The sequence below is a fragment of the Magnolia sinica genome, chromosome 9 (assembly GCF_029962835.1).
Source record: "Magnolia sinica isolate HGM2019 chromosome 9, MsV1, whole genome shotgun sequence".
Classification (NCBI taxonomy): Eukaryota; Viridiplantae; Streptophyta; class Magnoliopsida; order Magnoliales; family Magnoliaceae; genus Magnolia; species Magnolia sinica.
The window spans coordinates 7435309-7460659 of NC_080581.1; the positions used below are offsets into that span (position 1 = coordinate 7435309).

General features: G+C 40.6%; 1 protein-coding gene across 1 annotated transcript; it reads left to right on the forward strand.

Moving 5' to 3' along the window:
• The first annotated feature begins 8404 nt into the window (after window positions 1–8404).
• LOC131256794 (probable 1-deoxy-D-xylulose-5-phosphate synthase 2, chloroplastic) lies at window positions 8405–24241 on the forward strand. The gene is made up of 10 exons (XM_058257836.1): window positions 8405–8577; window positions 15448–15627; window positions 16354–16518; window positions 16633–16783; window positions 19274–19545; window positions 19873–20146; window positions 21026–21333; window positions 22380–22661; window positions 22826–23110; window positions 23928–24241. The coding sequence occupies exons 1-10, from the start codon at window positions 8455–8457 to the stop codon at window positions 24081–24083; spliced, it is 2196 nt and encodes a 731-aa protein (XP_058113819.1). The 5' UTR covers window positions 8405–8454; the 3' UTR covers window positions 24084–24241.
• Window positions 24242–25351: the final 1110 nt, after the last annotated feature.

The window sequence follows — 25351 nt, forward strand, 5'->3', positions numbered from 1 at the left end:
CATGTGTATATATATATATATATATATATATATATATATATATATATATATATATATATATATATATATATATATATATATATATATAGGTATAATTGATTTTCAGTAGACTTGTGTGGTTGTGCTTCATGTTCCAAGAAATTCCAGAATGCGCATTTAGACTGAATTAATCACATATTAATGAAAACTGGTTATAAGTGACCCCGGGAACTCAGGAGTTGAGCGTATGCACGACCCCCGATTTTCAGGGTGTTACATGAAGGGAATTGACCGTGAAATGCATAAAAATGACCGTGAATCCAAATAGAATTGTCTAAATTGACCTTGAAATGCATGGAAATGACTGTGAAGCGAAGCGAATTGATTGTGAAATGCATGAAAATGACCATGGAGTGAAGGGAATTGATCGTGAAATGCATGGAGATGACCGTGAATCCAAACGGAATTGCTGAAAATGACCGTGAAATGCATGGAAATGACCGTGAAGTGAAGCAAAATGACCATGAAGTGCGTGAAAATAACCGTAAAGTGAAAGGAATTGACCGTGAAATGCATGGAAATGACCTTGAAGTGAAGCGAAATGACCGTGAAATGCGTGAAAATGACCGTGAACCGAAGGGAATTGACCGTGAAATGCATGGAAATGACCGTGAATTCAAATGGAATCGCTGGAATTGACCATGAAATGAAATGGAATCGCTGAAATTGACCGTGAAATGCATGGAAATGACCGTAAAGTGAAGGGAATTGACCGTGAAGTGAAGCAGAATCGCCGGGATTGACCGTGAAATGCATAGAATTGATCGTGAAGTAAATGAAATGAATGAAATTGACCACGAACTGATTGAAATTGATAACGAAGTGAATGAAATGGATTTTCTACCATTGACGAAATTAAATAGGTTGGTTGACTAAAGTAGCTTCTCCTACCCCAAAATCATATAGGGTACATCAAGTAACTAATTTTGGTTTAGAAGTTATTCTTGTTAAATGAATAAAGAAAGAAATGAAAAAAAGAGAGAAATTTTTTTTATATGCTTATATATACATATTTATATAAATATGTATTAGAGAAAAATGTAGGTAGAATAAAGTTATCCATGTAATAAAAAAAAAAAAAAAAGAAAGAAAGAAAGAAAAAAAGTGCACAAGTGGATGTGGGGCCCTTCAAAATCATGAACATTGAGTGTGGGGCCCATTCAAAATTATGTGGGGCCTGTGATGAGACCCACCCAATTTTTTTTAAAAAATCGGGCGACAATACCGCACAGACATCCAGAGGTCAGCGGCATTACCGCCGGATCGGTGGTATTGTCACCTGGATTCAAATATTCTTAATGGCTACGGCTAGCTACGGTTATAATCCGTAGCCATAGGAGGCCTAGCCTTCGAGAACCTGCCGATCCGTTGAAGGAAAAAGCAGGGACATTTTCGACCTTTGGCAAGTCGTCCGTACAGCTGGGGCTTATTGTGGTCAGGTAAAATGGGGTGGGCTTAAGCGGGTAAATGGGTCGTACAGTGGTAAATTTCTTTTAGGGTCCGTTTGGCCGCGTGAATTGAAAGGTATTGAATGGTGTTAGGGTGGATGGCATAGATTTCGAGGTAATGATGGTGTTGTCAGTGAATTGTCTTGAGATACATGGGATTGCTACCGCCCTGGATTGCTATATCTAGTCTATTTGGCACGCCCGGCCAATCCCGGGATTAAACCTTTCCGTCCCATCGAATCCCTCGAGCCAAACACGTCTCAGGCAAATTTGTATGGATTAAGGTGGATTGGATGGGATTTAAAGGTAATGATGCTTTTTTCAGTAGATTGTCTCAAGACCCATGGGATTGGGAACAGATCACCGACTCTGTTTGGCACGCCCGGCTAATCCCGGGATCTCACTTCCAATCCCTTCCAATACCCTCCAGTACCTTCCAATCCGACCGGCCAAACGGGCCCTTAAATCCATGCGGTGAGGAGTGTACAAGTACCTTGGATTGAGCCTCAAAACTCATGTTTCTCATGCACTTTTATAGCTGTAGATTTTTACGTTATTAAATAAATAAGTAGCTGCTAATGGTGTTTGTTATGTAGGTACTTGGAAATGATACACGTGCTATATTTTAAATCAAATTAATGCTCTTAGTTGCATTGGGACAGAGACAACCCAATACATTGACCTAGGCCGTTCATTATGTCCAACGTGTTTTTTCATGACATCCCGTGAAATATGTTATGGACTTACTGGATGGTTCAGATCCATTGATTGAACTGTCCAAGTGAGCAAATGCAATTAAGAGCACTATAACTCGTATGTAGTGCTCTCACAGCACTGTAACTTAATAGTGCTATGATAGAACTTGAGCATCTCTCTTATATATTGATGGAAGGGTAGGCGTGATGAGGTTGATCACAGTCTTTCTCAATAATAAGTACCTTGATTCTAGAAGAGAAAATTTTTGTATCTATGAGAGAATGAAATTTAGAGAATATTATTAAAAAATGTCCTTAAAATATTAAATTTCTCCCTTAAATATCTTAAATAAATCTTAAAATGTAATTAAAAGAGATTAAACAAATAAAGAAATAAAAATTGAAAATTGCACAAATTCTCACGTTCCATTAATCGTTTGGTCAATCGATCTACTGATCAATTGAGAGGACGCAAAAACATCCAGGGATTAAATCCATAAAATTGAAACTTTTTGGTCAATCAATCAAGCTTGTTGATCAATTGAACTTGAGCAAAAGTTGTCCATCAATCTTTTCATATAAATTGGAATTTCCATCAATAGATGGATTGGCTCAATTGATCTCCCTCGATGGATCGAACATTTACTAAATTTTGTTTTTTAAAATTTCTTGCTTTGTGTCCTACATTAGATCCCCTCTATTTGAAAAAAAACATGTCCTTGAGTTATCCTGTTGAATGTGCTTAAGATTCTTATGCCGTCGGAAGATCAACGACATACGTGTTATCATTGATCTTATGTAGTATAGGTACCAGTTTGATCTTCTTATCTTCTTCACAATTCTTAGTCCATTTGAATGATACTCTTTTTTGAGTTAGACCTATCACTGGTCTGGAGATCTTGGATAAATGTTCTATAGTATCCAATCAATTCGAGAAAACTTTTAACTTCGTTTTAGCCCACGAGCTGTCAGATCTTAACTCAGAAAACAATGGCTTGATTGGAAGGGAAGCAGATTGGCTAATGTACCACACACCACTGACCTGGCTGGTGTGTGTACGTGTCGTGTGAAGACGAGCTCTGTTGCTCCTCTAGCTCCGAACGATCCAGATGAGATCATAGTTACATGGGCACCACAATGATGTATTTATTATATCCACACCGTTTATCCACTTGGTTAGATCATTTTACAGCAGGATCCATAAAATGAGTCATATCCAAATCTTAACTGGACCACACCACAAATGGCATTAGGACAGTGATTCTCCCTGTTAAAACATTCGCAAGGCCCACCATAACGTTTATTTTCCTCCAACCTGTTAATAAGGTGACAAATACACGAATGAAGAGGAAAAAAATTATCATATTATACATAACTTCTGTGACCCACAAAAGGGTTTCAAGGGTAGACGTTCAATCCCCCGTTACTTTTTACAGTGAGGTCCACTTGATCTTTGGATCTGTCTTATTTTTTTGGATCAAACCTTACAACGAACTTTTAAAATGTACGGACGGTCTGGATATAACATATACCTTATGGTGGGAGCCACAGAACTTGGAGACGTCAACACATCAGCCAGGTCGGTGGTGTGTGGTTCATACCTTATGGACGGGCCTGCATGTACCATTATGCCGTAGGGCATCGCAGCATATGACTACTGCAGCAGTGATCTGGTACTAATTCTACGCAATATCTGGCTCATGTGGGCCCGAAGCCATTCATCTGGTGGGCCACCACATGGAGTGGTCATGATAAGGAGGTAATCATCGATTATCGGACTATCATTCTTGTCGTATCCATTGCATGCGAAGGAACGGTTTAGAGATAGACAAAGAACTATTCTGTGCCCCCAAAAAGGTGGGGACTGTACACAATGATCGGGCGGCTCAGATTATCCAATCACATTGGATTTTTGTCTGTGCCTCATCCACATCGTGGCCCACCTGATCAATGGTACCAATGGCTCTAGATTATTGCCATGTGTACACAGAGCTCGCACTTCAGGACTTGGATTCATTTTAACTTTTCTACGAATGTGAAGGCAATTTGTGTAATTAGATTGAGGTAATTTCCGACACACGTGCCAATGTAGCATACTGCTAACTGGGCCATTCATCGCTACCTAAGGCAATGGATGCTCCCTAGCCCAAAAATCAGGGTGATTTACTCATCAAGTGGGTCATAAGTGTCTGACAAAAACGATCCTTGTCTGGATGGGAGTGATTTTTTATTTTTTTTTGGTTAGCTTGTTAGTACACACCTACGTCAGTATACACACACCATGTTAGCCACCCCCGCTAGGGATCGATGCGAAAACCTCAGGTATTGGAGCGAGACACTGTACTATGGTGCTATTTTATTGGCCCTGGCGTATTTGAAAGAAGGGACCACTAACTTTTAAAATGTTGTCCTATAGGGCCGATTTAGTAAGAGCCGGTCTTCATCCATCACAGTAACACCTGAATGTGATGATATATGACCGGACTAGCTCCTTGTAATTAGCTCAAGTACATGTACTTGATTAAATCACTTTTAAATTTACTTTCCGTGCATATCTCAAATATCAAAACCTGTGGTCCAATCAAATATTTTTACTTCAGGATATTATGGTGTTGGTCGTGGATCTTACCTCAAAATAACAAATCATCTTAATAACTTTCAAATGCAGTTTGGGTAGCATATATTTGTGGGCAATTAAATCTCTCACGTTTATGCTCATCTCATGGCTAATGAAATAATATTAGGTCATGCGTCATGACCTAACAGAACTCAGTATTATCCCATCTTGACTGAATCTTTTACCGTCTGATTGTCTAAATTTCAAATTTGTGCAGGTAGAGCACGTTGTTAGATGATCCAAGCCATCGATTTTACAGGCTGCACTATGAATGATCAACGCACTAAAAATCTCCCAACCGAAACATCCTAAAAATTTCAATATATGTCCAACTAAGGAACGAGTAAGAAAGAAGAAACATCAACGGTTCTCATTCAACCAACAAAATGCCAAAGGTTGTCAAACTAGGATATTCCAATACGTGGCCTTTTTTTGTGCACGTGCCATCCACAGTAAGCACCATCTTATCTACGTTTTGGATCACTTAATCATGGTCCCACTTGTATGATTTGAAAATGGATCACTTAATCATGGTCCCACTTGTATGATTTGAAAACGAGGTCTTACCGTACAATCTCTGCCCATGCATCGTAACCCTCCATTAAGTCCAGTCCCTGAAATAGCAATCAGATCATTCTAACCATCTGTGACTGGGCCTACTTTCTATGAACAATCTTAAACGTCCATTTTACATGCTACTAACTGTACGGTGGAATCATCTGATCAGTTTCCATGACGAGAGCACTCGACATCATGGATGGTCCATGAAACTATGTGCGAGGAATTACTCAAATTCATATATTTATAGGATATGGCTCGATACTCGGGTTGGAAGGTGGCTTGCTGTTCGGCCCGGACCGAGCCATGCAAGTACAAATCGTAATCACGTCAGCTAAGCGCATGCGGAGCGCAAGTACAACATAGACACGTGAACGGCTGCGTACCCAACCTTCCCATGTGCGGTCTAAATCCAGCATGATTAACGCTGAATGATTATGTTTCAGTAGTCCGCAGGACCACTTTAAGTATCCCTCCACCTTTAGATGGGTCCCACTGTTGGTGATCGGGACCATTCATTCGATGCGCGGCCTTCATCGCTTAAGGACCTGTCTGCTCGTGTTAGCTGTTGATCCATTGGATTGACCAAACTAAAGGGAGTCTTGGGGGCGATCAAAGGTGGGGTCCACCTACAGTGGTTGCACCAAACACTACAGATTAGGTTGATCCTGCACTATTAAAATCAACTGGCGTCCATGACCGGAGAGATGCTCTGGTGTTCTCAGAGCACTACAAGTTATGGTGCTCCCAGTTGCATTGGGACACTTTAGATAGTCCAATTGGCTGGTCTGGATTGGTTTTTAGGTCCAACGTACATTTTATGGGCTATGATGTTTGCTAACCTGAAAAATATTGACCACTTGATCAATGGCCATTGAAATGGACGGTCAGGATCGTTTACTAAAATAGGTCTAATCAAGAATTTGATCCATCTACGTGTTAGGACTCATCACGGATTGATTATGATTCTAAAGAATCACTTTCATTAGGCGATCATAGCTATACCATCCATGGCTTGGAAAAAGGATGGGTACAGAAAATAAAGCCTAATCTAGAATGAATTGGACCATCTGATCGGTTAAAATTTTTTATGGTAGTTCATGGAATGTGTTCTATACTTAATGAACAGTTCAGATTGATCGATTGGACCTTCCAAGAGAACCGATGCAACTAGAAACCAGAAACACTATAACTGACTGTAAGCATTTCTCCCATGATCCTGATGCAGTAAAAAAGAAACAACTCCCCTTTTGATCATCCATGGAAGCTGGAAGCGGATTGGCCCCAGAAAGGTTTCAACGGGAGACGTTCAATACTCCACTGCTTTTTGCAGTGTGGTCCACTTGATAATTAAATCTGTCTTATTTTTCGTCTGGAACCTTAGGACGTGCTCGCAAAATAGATGGACGAATTATATATAATATATACCTCGTGATCAGACTCACAAAATTTGCTGGCGTTAATAGAGCAGCTATATAGCTGGCGTGAGTTAAACCACCCAATCCTCTTCGAGGGTGCGGATTGGATGCTGTGGAAGCGGATTGCATACCGAGTAACTCAATACGGTAAGCCTACTGAGTAAACACGTTGGGGTCCACCATGATTTATACATTTTATCCACTCCGTCCATCCATTTTAACAGTTAATTTGAAGGCTTGATACAAAAAATGAAGTATATCAAACTCTCAAGTGGATCTCACCATGGGAAACGGTCAGAATTGAGATTCTACCGTTGAAAATTTCTTGAGGGCTACGTATGTTTTGGATCAAGCTTTTATTTATGTTTTTCCTTCATCCATGTCTATGTGATCTTATGAACAGGTTGGATGATAAATAAACATTACTGTGGGCCCCAGAAAGGTTTTAACGGTGGAAATCATTATTCCCACTGTTTCCTGTGGTGTGGTCCACTTGAGGTTTTCGAATACTTTATTTTTGTATTCAACCACTGAAATGAGCTGGAAAAACTCATGGACGGCGTGGATAACCCACACACATTCAAAATAGTCCCAACTGAGTTTACTCAGTACGATACAAGCGTACTGAGTAACTCAGTACGCAATCCGATTTCGGACGCTGTACCACACACAGCGACCTCGCTGGTGTGGGCACGTGTCGTGCGAAGACGAGCGCTTACGCTACTCCGAGTTGTACTAGCAGTTCAAAGGAGATTTAAGTTGCATAGAACCTACAATGATTTATTTATTATATCCACACCGTTCATCCATCTGAAGAGATCACTTTAGACCACAATTCCAAAATTGAGTGATATCCAAAGCTCAAGTGGACCACACCACAAATAGGAGTGAAGACAATGATTCGCGCCGTTAAAAAATTCATAAGGCCCACCATAACGTTTATTTTCCATCCAATCCATTCATAAGGTCACAAAGAGCTGGATGAATAAGAAATCATATTGATCCAAAAATTCTGTGACCTCAAAATGGTTTCAATGGCAGACGTTCAATCCCCCACTTCTTTTTGCACTGTGGTCCACTTAATATTTGGATCTATCTTATTTTTCGTCTCAAGCCTTACGAAAATCTCTGCAATTGAACGGATGGTTTAGATATAACACATACCTCATGATGGGACCTACATAACTTGGTGATGTCAACACACTAGCCAGGTAGGTGGTGTATGGTAAACCAGCCAATCCACTTCCGAAAATGGATGTGGGACCCACCATTGATTGTCCATTTCTCCGAAATCATCTAGTGATCACAACCATCCGAAATGGGCCAGCAAAACAGCCGGCGGGACTAAAATGGGTCCCACAGTCCATTTCGCAAGCCATGAATCTGATAGCTGAAATCGTCCGACCAGGGTGACTCTGTGGCCTTATGCAATCCAATGTGGAAGCTTCCATTTCAATGGTCCAGATGATTCCAGGTGGGGCAATGAAAGGCCCACAGTAAAAGTAACAATAACCAAATTATCTTACCTAATTCCCTTTACTCCCACCCTCCACTTCCTTTAAAAAGCCATCTGAAGTCCCACAAATCTCATCAGCGTAACAAACCCTCCTCTTCGCATCTTTCAACTTCCTCTCTCTTCTTCAACTCTGAGAGAGAGAGAGAGAGAGAGAGAGAGAGAGATGGCTGCATGTTGTGGTATTCTGACGAGGGGCAGCATGCTTCGGTGGTCGGATTTCACACCGGAGAATTCGACGAGGAAGCTCATCTCCACGTCAAAATCTCTTCGCATGAACAAGCGCAAGGTCATGATCTCTCACTCCCCATACCAATGTCTCTCTTCCGCATTTTTTATCCACTTGCTTTGTTCCCGTTTGGATGCACCATGGAATTGAGTTCAGCAGAGGGATGTAACAACCGATTCTAGAATACCTTCCTCAGTATTCAGATTTACGGATTATGGTGCGTTTGGTTGCACCAAGTATCTTCAATTCTCATAATATTTTACATCAAATTAATTGGCTGTACACATATAAATGTAATCTTTCACTCTAATTCCACGGTAAATTTTTATTTTTTTTTTAATTATTAAAAATCAATTCTACACTTTCTAAAAGCAAAGTCAAATAAGCCATTAATTGAATATAATAATTCAATTCAATTATTGACGCGGGAAGGATGTGAGGTCGAGCACCTCAACGGGATAACTACTCCGAATCCATGGTACTTTTTTGACTCTTCAGAGAGACTTTTCGAATCCACAGAACAAGAAAAATAAAAATTAAATTCTATAAAATTCGAAATTGATTGATGTTTGATGATTGAAATAAACGAGTTCACAACCCTATAAATAGGGATACTAAGCAATGAAAGAAATTTTAGAATCAAACTATTATTAAAACTCTTAGAAATCGCAACTTACTATAAATAGTAAACTTACTATAAATCGTAAACTTACTATTTATAAATAGTAAACTTATTATTTATAGACGGTCATGAGGTCTACTAGTGCGCAGGTTTTTGGCTAAAAATAGTAAGTGTCCTATTTGGCTTCATCACCATGTTCTACTAATTATTCTAAATACTTTTCATGTTATGTTGGGTATAATTTCTAAAGCACAACGGATGAAAAATTATAATCAAACTAAAACTTACTATTTATAGTAAAAATAGAATTAAAATGGAAAAATGACCATCGATCTGATGGTATTTCACAAATTTGGCTTACGTAACTCGGCATAGCGAGGTTGGGTGGCTAAAGTAGCTTGTCCTACCCCAAAATCATATATTGTACGTCCGATAAGTCATTTTGGTTTGTGAGATATATCCGTTTTAAATTTTGACAATCCAGATCATCTTCATCTCTGATTGGGCCTTTTTTGATCCATCTTGGCCAAAAAATTATCCGTGACCAGCTCTACATCAATTATGCATCCAAACGTAACTTTAATCAATTCAATTTTAAAACCTACATTTTGATTAAGAAACCACAGTAAATAAATGTCTCAAAGCGGGGTTATACCCTCACTTAAGGTTTATCAAGTCCCCTTATGTAGATTATTTTCTATGTTCGATCTAGTAGCGCTGATGCTGCCGTAACTTATGGTGGGGTCAACCCTTGAAGGGCTTGCATGATGTGTTCATGGCATCCATTCCATCCATCAGGTGTACGACTCCACTTTATATCATAGCCCGAGGGGACTGTCAGATAGGTCGCACCTGAAGGAATAGTGATTTTCATGCATAAAAAGTCACTTAGTGTAGCCCACCCAAGGAGATGGTAAAAGTTATGTCAAAAATTTCTAAATTCACTTGGTATGGTCTACCCAAGGGAATGGTGAAAATCATGTCTAAAACCTTTGAGTTGAATTATTGGATGGTTAAAAATGGAAAATATGTAATGATCATGTTTTAACAAACATTTGCCCACAAATTTAAATTAATTAAGATTGTTGAAAAAAATCTGATTTCGGGTCCATGATTAAGCCATGGTGATTTCCATAAATTTTAGTATGTTTAATGCAAGTTAATACATGCCACGTGTATAATTTTTAAGGGTCTGTCTATGAAGTCCCATATATATGCAGCCACCGTATCAAATAATTCCGCTTTGCCTTGGATCCAGCAAGCATGTCACCTCACTGTAACATATTTGGGAAACATGAACTTAAAAGGTTAAGGACGTTTAATATGAACTTAAAGGGCAGAAATTATACCTACGGTTGTCCTCTTTTTCTGAAAAACTGTAACATATTTGGGAAACATGAGCCATCGGAAGGGAAGTATCCATTGTGAAGATCATGTGAAATGAAAAATCTGGCCAATCGACTCATCAGGTGGGTGAAACATCAAAATCAGTGGCAGACCGTACAAATTGACGATATGGCCGACCTATTGAGTGGATCAATCTAATTCTCATCAGAGATCTATCCATGATGGGCTCCGTTATCTTTCACCGGTAGGATGTTCTAGGATGTGGATTGTCTGTGAACTTGCGCTTGGAAGCTAAGTGGGGCTCATCATGATGTTTGTGAGAAATCTACTCCATACATCTGTTTTGTCAGCTGGTTTTAAGAAAGTGGAACATTAACACGGGAGATCCCAAAACTCAAGTGATCCATACAAGAGGAAATAATGGGAATTGAATGGCTACCACAGTTGAAACATTCATGAGATCATAGGAGTTTTGTATCACACTAAGTTTTTTATGATTTCAGTTCATCTGAATTGGAATAATCTTATAAATAGTATGGATGACATATAAACATTAAGATGTATCCTAGTAAGATTTCAACGGTAGTTTAATCCCCAGTTTTCTCTCATGTGGCCTACTTGAGATTTGTATCCTATTTAATTTTGGTCTGGAAAATAATTGAATGAGTAGATTGCTTACAAACATCACAGTGGCCCCCACCTAACTTTCCACCCTGGGAAGTTTTGAGACGAGAAGTTAGGTGGGACCACATAATAAGAAATCCATTCCGTACATCCATTTGGACATACCCTTTAGGACATGAGTCGTCCAAAGATGAAGCTAATCCAAAACACAAGTAAGCTGCATCACATGAAAAAGTGGGTAGGAAAATGCCTACTATTAAAACTTCCTGGGTTCAGGGCAATGTTTACATGCCAAACTTGAAAATATAAACATTTACCTGATACAAAACATCGGTAGGCCTAGGAATGTTTCAACGGTGGATTTTCAATCCTCACTATTTTCTATCATGTGGATCACTTGAGTTTTGGATCTCCCTTATGTTTTTGGGCCTATGTCATAACATGATCAGGAAAAACAATGGACCGTTGATTTATCACAAGCATCACGCTGAGCCCCACCTACTTCTTGTGGCAGGCAATCCGCGTGCATCCGCGTGTTCCATGCATATGAACTTTGGCAATAGAAAATGCCGTACGGTGATTTGTTTTTTTGTTTTTTTTGGGTACTGCTGCCTTTCTTTTCTTGTTTTTAAAAATAATTTCATGCTTATGTCGTGTAGACTGCGGAGCCATGCAAATGCAATGCCGTCTTAAGCCTACTCTCTCCAAAAGTGCCTATCTTTCATGTCTCTGCGACATGTAGGCCACTCATCAGTTCAGCTCAACTGCACATGTAACATGCCTGAAATCAGGCTAGTCAGTCATCAGGTGGGCCATGTGTACATATTGAAAGTGGACTGTTTTTCGAGTTGTTTGAAAAATGTCCAACTTATATACTTGTGGCCCACCCAATGACCTGGTGGGCCTCATTTTGCATAGTGGCACATGCGGGGAGTGTAGGAGCCTGATGGATCCTTGGGAGTGGCCATCACCTTCGTTTCCTGGGATGTCCACACACACGAAAGCCATGGACCCCACCTTTATTTCAAGCTTGCGTGTGCTGGGTGATAATCGCCCAAGGAGTGATATGTGGTAGGTGAATCGGTGGATCTTGTGAATGGCCATGTTTAAAAAATCACACTGAATGGACGGACTATCCTGACCACAAAAACAGTAGCTTTCGAATGGATGGTAAATATGAAAAATGATCAACTTCCAAAAATTATGGTTAGATCACCCGTTCAGTGATGTTGGATTATGAACTTAACCCAGTAGATGGATGGTTTGGATCCAGTACTGATTCAGCCTCTAATGCCTAAACTTCTCAATCGTTACTTAATCCTGACCAGCCCATCAGAACCTTTCAAACTGAGGGTTGAAATAAAAGGTCAACGGCCCACATTTCACTAGGGCTGTACACGAACTGAGTTAGCTCGGTTAGCTCGCTCGACTTGACTCGAAAAAGCTCGATTCGACTCAGTTCAAAACTGAGTTTGAGCCGAGTCGAGCTGATTTTTTGAGCTCGAAAAAATTTCGAATCGAGTTCGAGCTTGCCTGAGCTCGACTCAACTTGGATCAAACCCCAACTTGAATCGAACTTGGATCGAACCAATTTGGTGACTCGGTTACTTTGATATTGATGTTGCTCACCAAGTGTTTGATGAAATGACTCAACAAAGTGTCGGTTGGTGGCAACGAAGGTATGTATAGGAAACAAATACCAATTTTTCTTGATTTTGATGTTGCCTACAAGGTGTTTGATGAAATACCTGTAAAATCGCTGCTGTTGTTTTACATACACCGAGAATTTGAAGGTGCAGTCCAAGTGTTTGTGAAAATGCTGCACAGGCGAACTCGGCTCGAACTGGCCCGAGTTGCTGACCAAACCGAGTTGAGTTGAGTTTGAGCTGGGGTCAGCTAGTAGCTGAGCCGAGTCGAGTTGTGCCAAGATCGACTTGGTTCAACTCGTGTACACCTCTACATTTCACCAAGAGGATTCGATTGCTGTCCTAGTTTCACACCACTCACCATCATAACAAAGGCCCATCAGGTTGATGGTACAATCAACCAACCAAACACCACGAAAAGTACCAACAACCTAAATAGAACCGACACCTTAGTTTGAAAACTTGAAAACTAAATTAGACTTAGTATCCAACCAGGTTGGGTCTGCTACAGAATAACACTTGCACGTGATCAATATAAAAAATGACTTTATATTGCTCGAGCCTAGCCAAACTAGTATGCTCTTAGTATGATTCATTAGCATATGGTTCATACATTCTCTAACATTGTTCTATTGTAAAGTACGAGGCACCATGTATTACCTCTTAATGCAATGCTGACTATAAAAATTTGTAAATTCTTTTGGTATGTACTTTTCTCTATTATCAATTTTCAAACACTTAATAAAATGTAATCATCTAGTGTAAAAAGAAGATTTATCATTCTAATTGATTTTTCTCCCCAAATACCTTGTTTTTCATATTCTTTACAAGCTTATTTTCTTTTCATCGAATTTCAATTGCACGCCATTCCTTCACCAATACTTTATTTATCATCACAATTCCATAACACATAATTGGATTCGTCGAACTTCGGCACCTCGAATTTGTAAGAACTTGATCAATCCATCTAAAACACAATTGGAAAAAATAAAAATAAAATTCACCTTTGACTCTAATACCAATTGTTATATATATATATATATATATATATATATATATATATATATATATATATATATATATATATATAAACATGTACACACGAGGTACAGCCCCCACACGCTCACGCTGGTAGAATTTCACCACCTATGGGTTACACACGCACACACACCCCCACACGTGGGGTGGATCCCATATAGATGGATGGCATACATACTTCATGAGATAACAACACGGAGTTTTCTTCTCCACTATAAATAAAAGAAATATAAATAGGAGGCTTCCATCTCTCTCACTTGTGTAAGAAACTTTCGTACCAAAAACATCCAGAAAATTAATTAATGAAATATCTCTTTCTACGTATGCTCTTCCTTGTACAGACTATATTACAGGACAAGTGAGAAAACTTAAAATCACTACGCTTCACATGCACCCACACGAAGGAAGATGTCTTGTTAGGAGACGTCAAATTCGGACATAACAGGTTTAACTTGAAGACTTGGTTGAGTCTTTACTTGACTCCACCGAGTATTTTAATAAATAAAGACTAAATAAAGCGACTAAAGCATTCAACACGAGTTGAAATTTTAAAATGCTCGGAATAGCTGTAGTACATAAAATAACCAATTCTTAGCATGAATGTGTTGCATGACTCCCTAGCAAGAAGGTGTACGCATAGGGCCATCAACGGGTCATGTACAATCGGATCATTTATTACTCATACCTGGGCTAACTGGGTCGGGGTCTTGCTAGGTATGGGTCTGGTTTCAGAAGACTTGAACCTAGATCCAATCGAGTTAAGGACCTATCATGTAATCAGTGGGTCTTTGAATGTAAGTTTGGGACAAATAGAAGCATTTATGTGGTTGGGGTCATTCAATGGATGGATTAGATCGCACTCACATGTGCTGATTTAAAACATGCATTCTAAGGGCTCTCTTAGATATAAGTAGGGCTGTACATGAGCAGAGTTAGCTCGGTAACTCGCTCGACTCAACTCGAAAAGGTTTGATTCGACTCGGTTCGAAACTGAATTCGAGCCGAGTCGAGCTGATTTTTTGAGCTCGAAAAAATTTCGAACCGAGTTTGAGCTTGCCTGAGCTCGACTCAACTCGGATTGAACCCAACTCGAATCGAACTCGGATCGATTCAGTTTGGTAACTTGGTTACTTTGATTCAATTTAGTGACTCAGTTACTTAACAAGAATAATGAATATATATTAAATATGTATAACTTTACTATTAAAATCAACTGGACCCAACTAGACCTGACCTGATCTGAGTTTAACCAGGCCCTTCAAATGGACCCAATCCGAACCCGACTAGACCCGATTTTTAACCAGGTCCAGAGGGTAAAACCCAAACCTGATTTGCTTTCCTAACGGCTTAAAAAGTGGGACCCGAACCAATTAAAATCAGTTTGGGTCCATCGGGTACCGACGTGTCTGGGTACCCATTGACAGCCTGACTGAGTTGGTTGGGTCATGCTGAGTCAACCAAATTTTTAAGTCAACTCAATGAGTTTTATCGAGTTCCTGACTGAGTCAATATTGACGAGTTGACTCTGACGAGTTTTGAGTCGAGTTACCGGGTTTCAGAACTATGCATAAAACATCCTAAAACTGTATGGAACATCAATCATGCAGTAAGTGAGCCAACATTTCAACTCATCTTTTTGTCAAATGGGTGCAGCTGTATGCAGTGGCCACAGCCAAGGGAAATGATTCAAATGAAGATAGCAAGATATCTATAAGGAATGATCAGCAACAAGAGGAGATTCCAAGAACCCTTGATTTCTCTGGAGAAAAGCCTTCTACACCAATCTTAGACACCATAAACTACCCAATTCACATGAAGAATCTCTCTACAAGAGTAAGGAAACAGCTTCATACACGTTCTACATAGGTTTCAGGAGATGATATATACACCCTTTTTTTTAATGCATACACCCCGTTTATGCTTTTTGCTATTAGAAAAGGAGAATTGATTATCTTGTACAGGACATCCATACCATGAAAACAGTAGGCCGTACCATTAAGATCTCGTGTGTTGAAAATAAGGCTGATCCGTTCATTAGATGGATCCCACCTGTAATGTTGCATCAAACCATTGGCTGTATGTTGAGTCCAATGGTGTGGCCCATCTGATGAGCTGACCGGCCTGAATTTTGTACAAGGTGATGTTCTTACTGGGGCCTACCATGTTCATTGTACGGATGTCCTAAACAAATAGAGAGATGGCGGGAAAGTTCGGCTTGCATGACAAGTTGTGGTGCAGTCAGCTGTAGGCGATATTATTTTATATGAAAAGTAAGAAAAAGGATACATGCATTAATTGAGGGTGTAAATATCAGTTCCCTACTAATTTTTATTTTTTAGATTTTCATGCGAAATGCCAAGCCATATGAATGTAAGTTTCAAGTTGTTCCTCTGGTGGGGCCCACTTTGAATCCCCCTGGCCCAAGGACTGAAGACTCAGCAATTCTCATCGAGTCGACTCGGACGAGTAGCCAATCCATGCTCATGTGCTACATACGAACCTGTACACTCCATGACATGATCTTCTCACTAACTCAGCTTCTTCTTCTTCTTCTTTCAGGAGCTGGAGAATTTAGCCGACGAACTCCGGACGGAGATTGTATACACTGTGTCGAAGACGGGCGGTCACTTAAGTGCGAGCCTCGGTGTCGCCGAGCTTGCTGTGTCACTACACCATGTATTCAACACCCCAGATGATAAGATCATATGGGATGTGGGCCATCAGGTAAAGACCATTGTATTTTATCATAATTTCCATCATCTTTTCTTGTAATTCATTGTGGGATGTGGGTAATTTAGTGACGGTTGATTGACAATCTAAATTTTGGGTCCATTTCAGGCCTACCCACATAAAATATTGACAGGAAGGCGGTCGCGGATGCATACGATCAGGCAAACATCAGGGCTGGCAGGCTTCCCTAAGAGGGATGAGAGTGTCCATGATGCCTTTGGAGCTGGCCATAGTTCTACAAGCATCTCAGCTGGTCTAGGTATGGGATTTCTGAGGTTTTGCTAATTCACACGTGTACCAATTGGGTAAGGGATGTGGGATCCAAAACGTCCATTAGGTGGGTCCAACATTGTAGATGTGTTTCCTCAAAGTTGGCCACTTCCGCTCATCAAGAAGGGCCACAAACTTTACAGATGGTTGCATGCTAGCTTTCCAGTTATTTCGTAGACCTTGGCCTACTTGATTATCAGAGCAGTCTGGCCAGGGGATATACACGGTGTGGCTCAGTTGATGGACGGCTTGGATCTTGCACTCGTGTGGGATTGTAGTGATTTGTTGAGGATTAGAACCTACCACCTTTAGATTGCGAAGTGTCGCATCAAAACACGTACTGATGGTGATGATTGCTCCTTTGGTGGGCCAGACTTTGTTGGTCTCACCAAATGGATGATTTGGGCCCACCAGTAGCGAAATCATGTGTTAGGTGGTGAGTCACGATGAGTGGAAGCCGACTCCACTGAGACCGACGGGCACATGAATTTATTGTACGTGTGTTTTACATTTTGTTCTGATGTCATGTCTCCCTCGGCTTCGATGCAAGACAAGTTGTCTCTAGGGGACGTGAGCTTTGTGGGACCCACCACTAGTTTTGTGTTATATCCACTCCGTTGGCAAGAAATAGATACAAAACTCAAGTGGCCACGCCAGTGAGTGAACGCTCACCGTTGAAACCTTACTGGGGTCACACAAGTTTCGGGACCAGATTATATATATGTGTGTGTGTGTTCCCTTCATTCAGGTGGGAATCACGTTAGGGTTCGTTTGGCAGCATGGATTTGAACTCCCTTGAAATATTTGAACTCCCTTGGAATCAAGGATTTTAATTCATATATAGCTTTAAGGTGGGGGTTGGAAAGGAGCACTTTTGGAGGATTTCAATTTCTCTTAAATTCAAATATCTTTAATTCCTGATTACAATAGCTCGGCAAACAACAAGTCTCTACGGATCCCTCCAATTCCATGCTGCCAAATGGTTCCTGTATGTGGGTTGGATGACATCCAAACATCACGATGGCCCTAGCATTGTTTCAATAGTGGGTGTCTCCATCTCAACTATTTCTTGTGGTATGACCTACTTGAGTTTCAAATTTTTCATGTGTTTGAGCTCAAATCCTTAAAATAAGTCAGGGAGAGACGACCAAATGAGAAAATATAACAAAAACTTTATGATGAACCTCACAAAAGTCAGAGGGTTATAGGGTATTCTTGGACAAGTTGGCATGCCTACCCAAGGCGGAGTACCCATCCATGGACTGGTTATCCATTTATGCAAGGAAAAAAGAAAAGTTGTGACAGGATCCCTACTCTTGCTCTGGTGGTGGACTCTTGGGAGTTTCAACACCTGGTCAAGGGTTCGAGTACCCATAGGTGGTGAAATTCCACCAGGGCATGAGTGTGTGAAAAAAGGTGCAATAATGGTGAGAATAGTTGACTCGGGATCCTGCTGTGCAGAAACAAAATGTTCTACGATAGGCATCAAATGTACCATGTGTGACTATTCATGTTTAAGTACCTCACGTGTCGTTATTGCCTTTAATTGTACTAAATGTGTCAATAAGCACATGCGCCATGAGTACACATGTACTTGTTTGTTTTTTCATTTGCCCCTTAAATGACGGTAAATAATAAATAATAGTAAATAAGTAATTATTATATACCTATCAAGTTCATGCCAGCCAGCCATAGGACATTGACAACCAGTCCTTTAATTTGTTCTGGGGCTAATATCTAAGGAAGCAAAACTAAAACCTATGCTACTATGATGAATGTGTCTAATCCAAATGCCATCTAACATTTTTACTACCTCATTTTAGGGCATGAATCCAAAAATGAGAAGCATCCGGAGTGCAAGTGAAGCACACCACTTGAAATGGGAGATTTGAATGCCTACGTTGAAAACTTCCTAGGAACAACAAAAGCTTTAGATGAAGGTTATATTTATGATTTTTCTTTGTCCATGTCTATCTCACCTTAAAAATATGTTGGATGCACATCATTAGAGGCCATAGGAAGTTTTCAGGTTTCTACAAGTGACGTCATTAGACTAATGGTTTCCTATGGTGTGATCCACTTAAGCTTATAACCTACCTCATTTTTTTCTTATGACCTAATATAGGATGGTAAAACAGATGGATAGCGTGGATCGGACACATAGATCATGGTGGGGTCTATAGATTTCACGCAGACGATCTTCATTTGATTTCGAAAAGGCAATTCCAAATTTCAAGGCCTCGCTTACCAAAAAGCATAAAGAGGTCATCATTACTTATTACCACTATAGTGATAAATGGAAAAACAAACACATTTTAAGTTCCATACATGTGTCATAGTCTATTTTTACTCTCTCTGTTTCCAAGTGTTTAGCAAGTTATAAACATTATAACTAGTCCAGTATAGCATAACCTAAATAATCTATCCATGATAGCATGGCCATGTTCTTTCTGCTTTTTTAATTATTTTTCCTGCGTAGGAATGGCGGTCGGTCGGGACTTATTAGGGAAGAAAAATCATGTAATTGCGGTGATTGGCGACGGAGCCATGACAGCGGGCCAAGCATACGAGGCAATGAATAATGCAGGTTATCTGGATTCCAATATCATCATCGTCTTGAACGACAACAAACAAGTATCACTTCCAACTGCAACCGTCGATGGTCCGGCTCCTCCTGTTGGAGCTCTAACTAGGGCTCTCACAAGACTCCAGTCCAGCACAAAGCTTCGCCAGCTACGCGAAGCAGCTAAGGTAATCATAATACATTTCTTCTGCGAGGATCATTGATCGGCCTGACCAGCTTTGGTCCATAGCAGCCCACTTCTAGGTGCATGTTCAGCCATTAGGGCCAGATTTAGGGCTCGATAGAGTCCCATTCCCACTGGGCCAGAATTGATAGATTTAGAGCCGTGAGCCAATTTCACCAAACAGGCCGATCATGGGTTCTTTCTTCTTCTTCTTTTAAAAAAAAAAAAAATAAAAATTTATTATTATTATTGTTATTTTAAATGTATCATGACTCAGGCGCTAACCAGCATTCTTGAGGCATGCTGAGTAACATTTTCGATGTATCGACAGGGTATCACAAAGCAGATCGGAGGGAAGACGCATGAAGTGGCGTCGAAGGTTGATGAATATGCCAGAGGGATGCTGAGTGCATCAGGGGCCACTTTATTTGAGGAGCTTGGACTCTATTACATTGGCCCAGTGGATGGCCACAACGTCGAAGATCTCGTCCACATCTTCGAGAAGGTGAAGGCCACACCTGCCCCCGGCCCGGTTCTCATCCACATCATCACAGAGAAAGGAAAAGGCTATGCTCCGGCAGAAATCGCCGCCGATAAGATGCATGGTAAGATTTCCAAGGCTTTAATAAGGACCCCTAAGACCTTTTGAGTCAACTCCACTTGGTGGGATCTCAATTTAGAGTGAGATTCTATGCTCATTTGAACTGAATTGTGATTTGTTTGAATTGGAAATGATTGAAGTAGACCATCTGAATTCATGATGAGTGGACTCGACTCAGAATTCAACCAACGTGACTCGACTTGGTCGAATTTCAATTTTGTGTGAGTTTGGATGCTCCGTTGAATTGAATTGAGATTCATTTGAATCAGAAATGATTGAAGTGGGGGTAAGACCATGTTAGTTTATGATGAGTTGACTCAAATCAAAACACAATAGAGCTTAGTTGAGTAGGTCAAATTTCAATTTAGGTTGCGTTTAGATGCTCAATTGAACTCAGTTGCGATTCATGACGAGTCAACTCTACTCAGAACTCAGCTGAGTCGACTCAACCTGGAAAATTTTAATTTAGGGGGTGTTTAGATGCTCAGTTCAACTGAATTGCAGTTCGTTTGAATCGGAAATGGTTTAAGAGGGGGTAACACCATTTTAATTAACGATGAGTTGATTCAACTAAGAACTAATCCGAGTCGACTCGACCTTGTCAAATTTCAACTGAGGGCGTGTTTGGGTGATAAATTGAACTCATTCACAGCTCAAACAAATCAAGAATGATTGAAGTGGGGCTAACAACATTTTAATTTATGAAGACAACCCGAACTCAAATAGACATTGCAAGCATTTTAAGTTGTACACAAAACAGTGGTGAGTGAAACTAGCCATTTTCTCTTTATTGAATTGATTGATTGCAAATTACAATCCAATTGGATCTAACATCCAAACACAGCCTCATGAATCAACTAACCCTGTTTACTATATCTTGCAGGTGTTGTGAAGTTCGATCCGAAGACGGGGAAGCAAATGAAGCCCAAAACTCCAACCAAAGCATACACCAACTACTTCGCAGATTCTCTGATAGCTGAAGCGGAGAAAGACAGTAGCATTGTAGCCATCCATGCAGCCATGGGCGGAGGGACGGGTCTCAACATATTCCAGAAACGCTTCCCAGATCGGTGTTTCGACGTAGGGATTGCTGAGCAGCATGCTGTTACGTTCGCGGCCGGCCTAGCAACAGAAGGCCTTAAGCCTTTCTGTGCAATCTACTCCTCTTTTCTACAGAGAGGGTATGATCAGGTAATCGATAATGGAGAAATCAGACAGCTACTTAAATGAACGGTCGACAATATGAGTCATTTTCTTGAGATCCAAGTCGTTCATCAGGTGGGCCTGACTTATTTTCTACGGCCTGAAAATTGGACCGTTCGATCATCAGGATAGTTAGCTTTGCATGGAGAAATGGATGGTTGGAAAGAATGGATCATTGGTCCACATTCGACCTACCAATGTGGTCAACAGGTGTATTCTTGTCCATGCTACATACAAGGTGAGGTCTACCTGATGAACGGCCTGGATCTCTCACAAATCTGCCACAGGCATATTAGTTTAAAAAGGAATGATCCACATGTGATCATTGGAAGTGGGCCCACCTTTCCCATATCTAGCCAGGAAACGGATTGGCTACTGACCCTGCCACTAGCCATGATGTATGTGTTTCATCCATGCCGTCCACCCATTCTTCCAGATCATTTTATGATATGAGCCCAAAAATGAGGTTGATCCAAACCTCAAGTGGACCGCACAGTGTTGATCGAACGCCCACCATTAAAACCTTCATGGGGGCACAAAAGTTTTGGATAAGTATATATATATATATATATATATATATATATATATATATATATATATATATATATATATATATATATATATATACCCTTTATCCAAGTCCGTGTGACCTAATCAACAGGTTAGATGTCAAATAACCATTACAGTGGGCCCCAGGAGGCTTTTAATGGTGGACATTCGAGCACTACTGTTTTCCCATGGTGTGCTCCAACTGAGATTTTGATCTACCTCATTTTTGGGACCAAGCCCTAAAATAATCTTTCAAAATGGATGGACGGTGTGGATAAAACACATACATCATGGTGGGGTCCACATGGTGGCAGCATGACTAGCCAAACCTCATCCGTCTAGCCGGCGATGGTTGGTGGGCCCCACATGCCATCACCATACATTCTTGCTTGTGTGCTGCAATGGACCAGTTGTTCTGTGGGAAGTGCAATGGCTATTTTTTTTTTTTAAATGAAGATTCAGGGGTGGTGGTGGTGCTGTTGCAGGTGGTCCATGACGTAGACCTTCAGAAGCTTCCGGTGCGGTTCGCCCTCGATAGGGCAGGCCTGGTGGGGGCTGACGGACCCACTCACTGCGGAGCCTTCGACGTCACCTACATGGCGTGCTTGCCCAACATGGTTGTCATGGCCCCATCCGACGAGACCGAGCTCATGCACATGGTCGCCACTGCCACAGCCATTGACGATAGGCCATCCTGCTTCAGATTCCCAAGAGGGAACGGCATCGGCTCACCCCTCCCACCAGGCAACAAGGGGACTCCATTAGAGGTATTTTTACTTCATTGCACCAAGGCCATTCATCATGTGGGCCATAACTAACGTCCATGGTGGGACCCACATGATGAACGGCCCAGATCATGTGCACACATGCCATATTTCTCACGTGTGGGTTTCCTCCTAATGTGTTTGTGATATTGCCAACTTGAAATCAGATTGGAAAGGGAAGGATAGTAAGGGAGGGAAGCAAGGTGGCCATTTTGGGGTTTGGGATCATGGTGCAGAACTGCCTAGGAGCGAGTCAGATTCTAGAAGAGCACGGCATTTCGGCCACAGTGGCGGATGCACGCTTCTGCAAGCCGCTCGATGCTGATCTGATAAGGAGTCTAGCCCGCGAGCATAGTATCCTCATTACGGTCGAAGAAGGATCGATTGGAGGGTTTGGATCGCATGTGTCACATTTCTTAGCTTTGAATGGGCTCTTGGATGGAAATCTCAAGGTATTTTTCTCCCTTTATGTTTTAGGTTTGGAAATGGGCCGAGCCAAGATCGGCCCAAGAACAAGCTCATGTGGGCCCTAATTAGGCTTCAATTGAAAATTTGCAAAGTGGGTGCAAGGGACATCTGGTTTATTTGTTGGGCCAAAAAATTAAGCATAGACTGACCGTTGGATCACTCCAATAGAATGTGGGCCCACATCACAGCTACCATTATAAGAGATCCAAACCATTCATTAGGTAGTGTACTTTGTTAACATGCAACGGGTCACAAGCTAATATTGGTCTGATGAACGGGTGCACAAGGAAAATGGGTGGCTAGAAAAAATAAAATAAAATAAAATCAAAAGGTCCAAATTCAAATACATTTGTGGGCCACTTGATGAGCTGTACTGCCTCGATTTTTCTGATATATGGGCCATGTTTACAATGTGCATTACTTGATGAAGGTGGGCCCCACATTCTATGAAAACCTCCTAGATTGTACACCATGTATTTGGTGTCGTCTATATAGCTTTGATAAGAGGAGATAAATAGTTCAGAATATAGTACCGGCGGATTTGGACTTGATTGGTGGGCCATACACTTAGCCCACCATCATCACCGTTGAAAATGTGCTCGGACTATGGTCACTTCCCTATACACCATAACACAAGACATAGATAGTGCATTGGATCATCCATCATTTGTGGAATCTGAGATCAAAGCCATTATAAGTAGGGCCAGCAACATGCCATGCTGGGCCCACCTGATGCCCAACACCTGCAGTTCAAAAATCATACCCTTCTTGATAAGAAATAAATGGAAATTTGTTTTGCAGTGGAGGGCTATGATGCTCCCAGACCGCTACATCGACCATGGATCACCGAAGGACCAGATCGAAGAGGCGGGCCTCACTTCCAAACACATCGCAGCCACCGTCTTATCGCTCGCCGGAGAAAGCAAGGATGCTCTCCATCTTCTCCACCAAGATTAAAAAATAATAATAATACTAATAATAATAAAATCACGTGTATATGGGATGTATCTCATGCTCTCTCCTTCCATTTTCTTCTGTATGGGAATAAAATCTACTTTCTTTAGGGAATTGATATCTAGACACCTCTCTTTTCAATACATACACTCTTCTTTCTACTCCTGATTTAAGATTAGACCACTTTGGTAGGATGAAAAAAAATGTGATAATCTAATATCAGAAGTAGATTTCATAGTCCAATGTTCTAGGGCACTGTAAGTTATAGTGCTCCTAGTTGCGCTGGAATGCTTCTACCGTTCATTTGATCAATTTGAATTGTCCACTACGTCCAATGCGCATCTCGTCAACTATCATGGAAAGATTGCACAGATCTGGCAATCTTAACCATCTGATCAATGTCGTCTAATTTGGGTGGTTAAGATCATTTATACGAAACTAGGTCAAATTGACAGTTTGATAAGTTTGTTTATTAGGGCACCATGAATTGCTTATGATTCTAAAGAAATGCTATTGACAGGCACTTCTAACCATTTTATCCATGGTCCAGCTCCATGGCTCAATGGTAAATAGACTTTATTTCAACATTGAGAGCATAAGATTGAGTGCTCATTATTAGCACAACCTAGATCCAGCAGGACAAATCTACATTGGAGGATGGCGAGACGTTGGAGGATCAACAAGATAAGGAGATGTTGGAGGATCGACAAGATAAAGAAACTCCAATCCAACCAAAAAATCAAATCAGATCCTCTTTGGTGGTGTTTGAAATTTGAAATTAGACAAGATGTAGAGTATATCGTTAAGAATATTGCCCCCGGATTTCATGCAATTTCTCCCAGATTTCATGCAATTTGTTACTCTATTTTTGTATGTTTTTGTATGTTTAAATACCAGTCCTCTGTATTAGTTGAATACCATTGCCGAGTATTCACATTTTTCTAGAATAAGACAGCAATTTTGTGTTTCAAACATCTCCATCGTTTTAAACATAAACTGCTGTCTTATTCTAGAAAAAACGATGGAGATGTTTGAAACACAAAACTGCTGTCTTATCCTAGAAAAACGTGAACACTCGGCAATGGTATTCAACTAATACAGAGGACCGCTATTTAAACGTACAAAAACAAACAAAAACAGAGTAACAAATTGCATGAAATCTGGGAGAAAATTACATGAAATCTGGAGGCAATATTCTCAACGATATGCTCTGCATCTTATCTGATTTCAAATTTAAAACACCATCAAAGAGGATCTAATTTGATTTTTTT